This window comes from Echinops telfairi, unplaced genomic scaffold (assembly GCF_000313985.2).
Source record: "Echinops telfairi isolate 266 unplaced genomic scaffold, ASM31398v2 ScPeMD7_23;HRSCAF=83, whole genome shotgun sequence".
NCBI lineage: Eukaryota > Metazoa > Chordata > Mammalia > Afrosoricida > Tenrecidae > Echinops > Echinops telfairi.
In genome coordinates, this window is record NW_022103920.1 from 38,627,960 (window position 1) to 38,634,766 (window position 6,807).

General features: G+C 52.6%; 1 protein-coding gene across 1 annotated transcript in view; it reads left to right on the top strand.

The window, feature by feature from the left end:
* Window positions 1-6,807, top strand: part of COG5 (component of oligomeric golgi complex 5) — a 296,280-nt gene that overhangs the window by 286,992 nt on the left and 2,481 nt on the right. The window contains exons 21-22 of the mRNA XM_045288944.1: window positions 521-647; window positions 1,063-1,142. Of these exons, the coding sequence (XP_045144879.1) occupies window positions 521-647; window positions 1,063-1,142 (207 nt within the window). The remainder of the gene's footprint in view (window positions 1-520; window positions 648-1,062; window positions 1,143-6,807) is intronic.

The window sequence follows — 6,807 nt, forward strand, 5'->3', positions numbered from 1 at the left end:
TTTTGAGAACGATGAGGGCAATGAATGTACAAATGTGCTTTACACAATTAATGTATGTATGGATTGTGATAAGAGTTGTATGAGCCCCTAATGTTTAAAGAAAAAAAAATCCCACCAACAGATGAGTGGGTGAACAAAATGAGACCGATGCGCACAATGGAATATTACTCAGCCATAAAAAGAAATGAAGCCCGGACACGCGTGACAACATGGGTAAAAGTCCATTGAAAAGGGACGGGGGGCGGACAGAGATGTCCTGCCAAAGGAGCCCGGAGTCCGTTCCTGGTGGTAGACTCCCCTGGAAAGGATCGCAGAGGTGGTGGGCAACCTGATACATGTACTCCTTGCTACCGAAGTATCCATGCAGAAGCTGACCCGGACAGGTTGTTCCTGTACACACATTACCATAATGAAATAACAAAGCCAGAAATGGGGCAGTTCTGAATTAGCAAGTCTGGGAAGAATGGTGCAATTCCAGGAGACTCAAAATGCAAATAACGTCTGCTTTTCCTGCTCCCAGGCCGCTGCTCTTCCAGACAAGTGAGTGCGTGGCCAGCAGCCCTGCCCTGGGCGGCATCATCCCACACAGTGTCGCCATTCAGTTTCTGTTCACCAGAGCACCCGCGGAGCTGAAATCCCCTCTCCAGGTAACCCAGCACCCGCTTGTCTTTACCTGCTCCCCTGTGCCGGCCAACCCCTGCTCGCTAGGTGTGGCCTGGGTCTTCTCCGGCCTGTTCTGTCTGGCGGTGGATGGAGTCCGGAAAAGAAAAACACCCACTGCCCGGCCCTGGCTTTCACCGCCATGCAAAACATTGACCGCGAGTCCAGAATCCCAGAATCAACCCTTTAAATTATAACGGCACGAGGAAGTCAGGTTCCCGAGGAGTTTTCTCTGGAGGCCCCATTTCTAAAGGTGCCCTTCACGGGCACCAAGGGCTGCAACCCCTGCACACCGCCCTCAGATGGTGTTTGCATCATTTCGCCTCGACAGTCCCTGGGGCCCTTTATTCCCTGAAGAACTCTGATGTGCTCTTTCTCTCTGACTCTGCTCCCACGCGGCAGAGAGCAGAGTGGTCCCACGCACGCTTCTCCCAGTGGCTGGATGACCATCCATCTGAGAAGGACAGGCTCTTCCTCATCAGGTAAGACCCGGGGCCCAGGGGCGCCTGTCTATGCGAGAAGCCTGGGGGCGGCGGGGGGTGGTGGTGCGCGTGTTGCACTTTCTCCTTCACACAGGCACAGGCCGCCTAGAGCGCGTTCTTGCGACTGGAGGTCACAGGAGCCTTTCTGTGCTGTCACTACTGAGTCTCCGTGCTCTCCGGTGAGCCATCCAGCTGTGCCTGGGGCGGCCCGTGTGGGATCCAGCCCCACAGCCAGATGGGTCCTAAGGGATGGTTGTGTAATGCAAGGGGAGAGATTAAGAGACAGACGAAGGTTTTGGGGTGCTCACCTCCACCATGGCTTCAGGATCCAGGTCTGAGCAGAGAGAGCTAATGTATTTCCACCAGTTTATATACGCTCAGAGCATATAAGCCCCCCTAATTACAGGTGTCCACATAGGTAATGAAGTGGGCTGTACCCTAACCCCAGAGGTCCCTGAGTTCATTGGAGGAGTAACCTGACGCCAGTGCTGAGGCCAGGTAAGGGGAGTGACTGTCCCCTGAGCAGGAAGAGTAATAGCAACATGTCTGCTCCTACAGATAAAGCTGCCAGCCAGATAGCACTCAGCATGTGCTTGTAAGAGGTCACTTTAAGGCAGCACGATTATGGGAGGATGTTGTGGGGATTAATCTTAATTATGAGAATGTGACTGGGACTCATCTCTAACTCACAAGGGTGAAGGCCTCCCTCCACCCAGAACCCTGGTCTCCCAGGCTTCTTAATTGTGAGAATGAAGAATTTGTCTGCATGCATTCCCTTCCTGCTCCTTAGTTTCCCACCAGCTGCCAGAGCTGTGCACTTCCCGTTCAGAAAGCCAGCTTCGCTGTGGAGACTCCCTGCCTCAGCTTCATGTTTTGGCTTCATTCGTGTGTGGCAGTTGCTGAATTGGTAGGGCAGGGCGTGTGAGTAAACTGAGAAACATCCAGACCGGACACAATTATTAGCAGTCAAGGACAACACTCCACCCAAACAGCCACTGAGATCCCCATGTGGTGGCTCACCCACGTGTGCACACACACAGCATCCACCCCTGCCTGTCCTGTAGGACATGGTCCATCGGCACTGTCCTCTGCGTTCCAGAGAGATGCCACCATTTCCTTCTCGGAACTCCTTCGAGACGAGCGGATTCGACCGTGTGACTGAACTCTCACCGTGGGGTGTGCCAGGCCTGCCTAGGGACCGAGGGGCAAAGTCAGCAGACATGGCCCTGCCCTGGGGCCCTCCCGCGTCACACGGCTTATGAAATATAAGCCTGCATGAAATATAAGTACCTGCATGCATATACGTGCCTGTCTGCACATATGAGAGGGCTTCAAAACGTGCCTGGAAAATGGAATGAAAAGAGGGTGGGATTTTCCCACAAACCAGGAATTCCCTCAGATGCCCGGAGGCACATGGGTGTGTGCACCCATGTTACCTGCACACTTGGACGCAGGCACACACACAGGCTCTTTGCCTGCTGTTGTTGCAAAATGATGTGATAGATCCTTGACCCAAGCCTGCCTGTCTTGTGCACTTGCTGGTGTCACAGTCATGCGGCCGTGCTGTCACACTGCCCACGCCTGTGCTGCTGTTCCCATCGCCAGACAAACACATGCTGCAGTCTCGGGAGTGCTTCTCCCGGGAGCGCCACTGAGCGCAGGCCTTGGCATGGGCAGGAGCAGCTGTTCTGGCCCCAACCTCTTTCGTTGCTCGCTCCATTGTCTTCTGTCCCACCTCTCGTTCCTGCTCCTTCGGTCTCTGTGGCTCCCAGTGCGGCACGGGGGCTCCAGCCAGCACCCGCACTAGCACGTGTCACCACGAGAATGTCCTACGGAGACTTCCCCAAATCTTCAAAATAGGTCAGCTCTTCTTTCAAACCTGCTCGTCTTTGCTCCCTGCGTCGGTTGAGATGTCACTGTCACCTGATTAGAGACTTTTAAATCACTGCTAATTCCTCCTCCTCTAAACCCACTTGGTTGTACTGAAGTAGCTGTGCAAATCATTCCCCGCTTTCCCAGGAGATCCTAATGCTGGAATCTGGGGGCCATAGCCCTAAACAAGCCCCGCGTATGCCTAAGTGCAGGTGATGAGTTGGGGCTCCAAACCAGAGTGGGGCTAGGCACACACAAGAACCATCGCCTGAGCTCTGCAGGTCCTGGTGCCCGGGCCACCCCTTGACCAGCTCTCCCACAGCCGCCTGAATGGTACCTGGACCAGGGTTTTTCACAGGCAGGTCTCCTGCAGCCAGGGTTGGGTCCCCTGACGGGGAGGGCCACATCCCAGTGGTCGGCGCGGCAGTGTGCCCCCACACCAACCTGTAGGAGTGGCACTGAGCTCTCGTTTGATGCCCGGAGCCAGGTGGACTCCTAGCTGCCCCAGTAGAGCATCCCAACCACCACCACCCTCCTCCTGGCTTTTTACCTGGTACCCTTCTCCGCTGAGCATCTTGCCAAAGAATCTGACCCGCGAGCCTTCCCTGAGCGCAGGTGACTGGTGGTTGGTTACACCTGCCTTCCAAAAGGCCTTGAGTGTGAACCAGGGAGTCCATGCCTGGGGCTGACTCAGGGATTTGCAACGTCTGGGTGCTGAGTCCCCCACCCCCACGCCCCAGATTCCCTCAGCTGCAACATACTTGGGTCATAGATGAGGTCATTGGTAATTCAGTGAGTGGACAGGATTCATTTCTGCCATCTTAATAAGTCAGAACGAGTCTGTCACAAGTTGCCCTGCTGTGGCCACATCACAAGTCTGTTTTCTTTTGCTTCTCTTTAAAAATGCCTCCTGAGCGATTTCACCAGCACTGTTGCTAAGCCTATATTTAGCAACTGAAGATCCTGCTTGGGAATGCTGTCATGCCTTTTAAATAAGGCCTCCCTCCGCTCCACACATGGCTGATGGCAGAGCCTTCAGCCCCAGAGCGGAAAATGGAGCCCTTGTGAGATTTTAAACAAAAACCACCAAGACACACCGCCCCCCACATGCACCCCGGCTGGTGGTGCACTTCAGGCTGTTGGCAAGAAGGGGTCCTTTGTTCTAGAGATGTTCTTTGTTATTGCAAAACGAATTTTGGTCTTGCCTACTGACGTGTCACGCGTGACTGTCTTTCCCCTGTAGCTAAGCCGAGGGTGCACATTGCTCTTTAAATGTCAGTACATTTGTTTTAGCTTGGGGGGGGTGCTTTTTGGATTCTGTTGTTTGAATGCTCATTCTGTTCCTGCTGGCATCAGAGTTGAGGTGGTTATAATGTGGAGCAAGGTGAGGACACGGACCTGCCTGCTGAGCCCATGGCAGATAACGGACTCTCTGCTTTCCTTTGGACACCAGGTGTTTCGGGTTTTTTCAGTGCAAATCTATTGTCAAATAAGAGTACTCATGCTTCCTGAGGCCAGTTGGTCTATGTCGAGGCTGGCTGTCCCTGCATATGTGTGCCCTGTGGCAAGGTGCCTGGTGCAGCCCTGTAGGTGTGGCGGTGGTGAATAGACCGTCTGCTGTGGACCATTCTCCAGCTCTGCAGGCTTGTGGGATCGGCCCACGAGCCCGCTCACTCGTATTCCCAGGGGAGCGTGTGGCACGCCATCTTCTGGTGGCTCTCTTGTCCGTTGCTTTACTTTGGTCTGAGCAGAACACCTTTAGGATGTCCACAGATCTCTGTGGCCCTGATGGCTGTGCAGCGTCCAGACAGTGCTGGTGCCTGAGTCCGTGGACTCTATCGCTGCACGCTACTCGATCCCTGGAGACAGAAGGTACAGTTTTCTCTCCCCTTCTGGTGCCTTCTATGTTGCCAAAGACTTACCTTCTGAGAATTTGGGGTGCCTGAGAGGAAAACCAAGGCAGGTGGGGCCCAGAAAATGCCTGGCACGAAGTGCCTATACTAAACCCACTAGGTACTGAATGCCCGACACAAATCAGTTTTATTCTTCACCAAAACCGCTGCACTTGACTACTTCGTGTCACACCGAGCACCGTTGCCATGTTACCACAAGCTTTTCCTTTGCTGATTTTTTTCTTTCCATTTTCCCAATAAGGGTAACTTAAACATTTTGCTTATTTTGGTTACAAACCAAGAGTTGCGACTAACTCTTACATAATACTTGGCCTGGCTTCCAAGAAAGCTGCTGTTTTGCTCAAGTAAATGAAGTAATTTAATAAAAGTGCTAGAAAATCTTGCTCTGGTTTTATGTGGGAGGAAGCTTAAATCTGTTCCCTCCCGTAGTTCTGACGTTTTTGATGAATACTGAAGAGGGAAAAAAGGAAATCTAAACTCAATTTGAGCTTCCTTCTACATACCGTGCAATTTATGTAATGTCTGACTTTTGCCTGCAAACTAGACTGATTTTGCCCACTTATTAAAAAATGGAGCTAATCCATTCACTGTTGAAACTGTGATATCTGAATTTCCACTCACACACTTCTTAGATGGATACAGTTTCCCCGAAAATAAGTGTCATATTAATTTTTGCCCCCAAAGATGCGCTAGGTCTTATTTTCCATTAAGAAGAATACGGTACACATTGCTTATTAAAAGAGACCTCGCACTTCCTGTCTGCTCCGTCAGTGAGCTGCGCGGAGGCACCTGCCGCTACAGTCCAGAGTCCAGAGTTTGGTAGCTTCGGGGGGCCTTATTTTCAGGGGGATGCCTTATATTTCAGCAAGGCAAAACTGTAAGTAGGTCTTATTTTCGTGGATGTCTTACTTTCAGGGAAACAGGGTAGATTCACCTTAGGCAGCTGAGGTCCCAGGAGAGCACACCCTAGTCTGAGTCCCCGGGGACCACATTTGGGGAGTGGGGAGAACTTGGATGGTACATGCTTTCTTTCCATCAAGAATTCGCCCGAGGCTCAGCTCCAACATGCACCACGGCAGCTCACTAGACACTGTTCTTTGAGCTCTAAATTCCAGGCGTGCACACCTTTTAAGGGCCCTACTGCCCCATGTCTTCCTTTGATTTCCCCTGCACTTCTTTGTCTTCATACTGTGTGTATGTCTGATTAATGTTTCTGTTCATTCATCATGCGTTGTCGGGGCGCCACAGAAATGAGCAGAACAGCCCAACCCTCAGGAAGTCACAGCCTGAGCAGAGACTTACAAGCGAGCAGATGCTCACACTAGCACGTGGGAATGTAGTTCTGCACGTGTAAACATCTTGTTGAAATCACGTCGGGAGACTCAGAGCCCCGGTGCTCACATGCGAACCGTGGAAGCAAACAGAATTTAAGTGCCTTCTGGGCACCTACCAGAGGCCAGGTGCCCCCACTGCCATCGTCTCATTCTCACAGCTGGGTCCCATAGGCAGATGAGCAATTGGCTGGTGGAGAGGCCAGCCCAGCCTGGCACTCAGAGCAACCCGAAGTACCACACTGAACAGAGAACCGAGGCTGCCCATTAGTTAACCCAAGGCAGTTGATGCAGAAGTCACAGACCTTTCCACACGCCCGTGGGGGTGCAAGATGCTTCCATTCTTACAGCCCCTCAAGGCCGTGACCTTTGCAGAGGACTGCCACATCCCCCTGCCCAGGGGCTGGTGGTCCGGACCCCGACCTTTCCTTCAGCAGCTGTGCACTCAGCCACTTCCACAGGCAGGGCTCCTCTTGTTGCAGTCGGACACAAATGCAACAAGGGCTTCAGTTCCGTAGGTGAGAGCCATAGCCACACTGCCTACCGTTG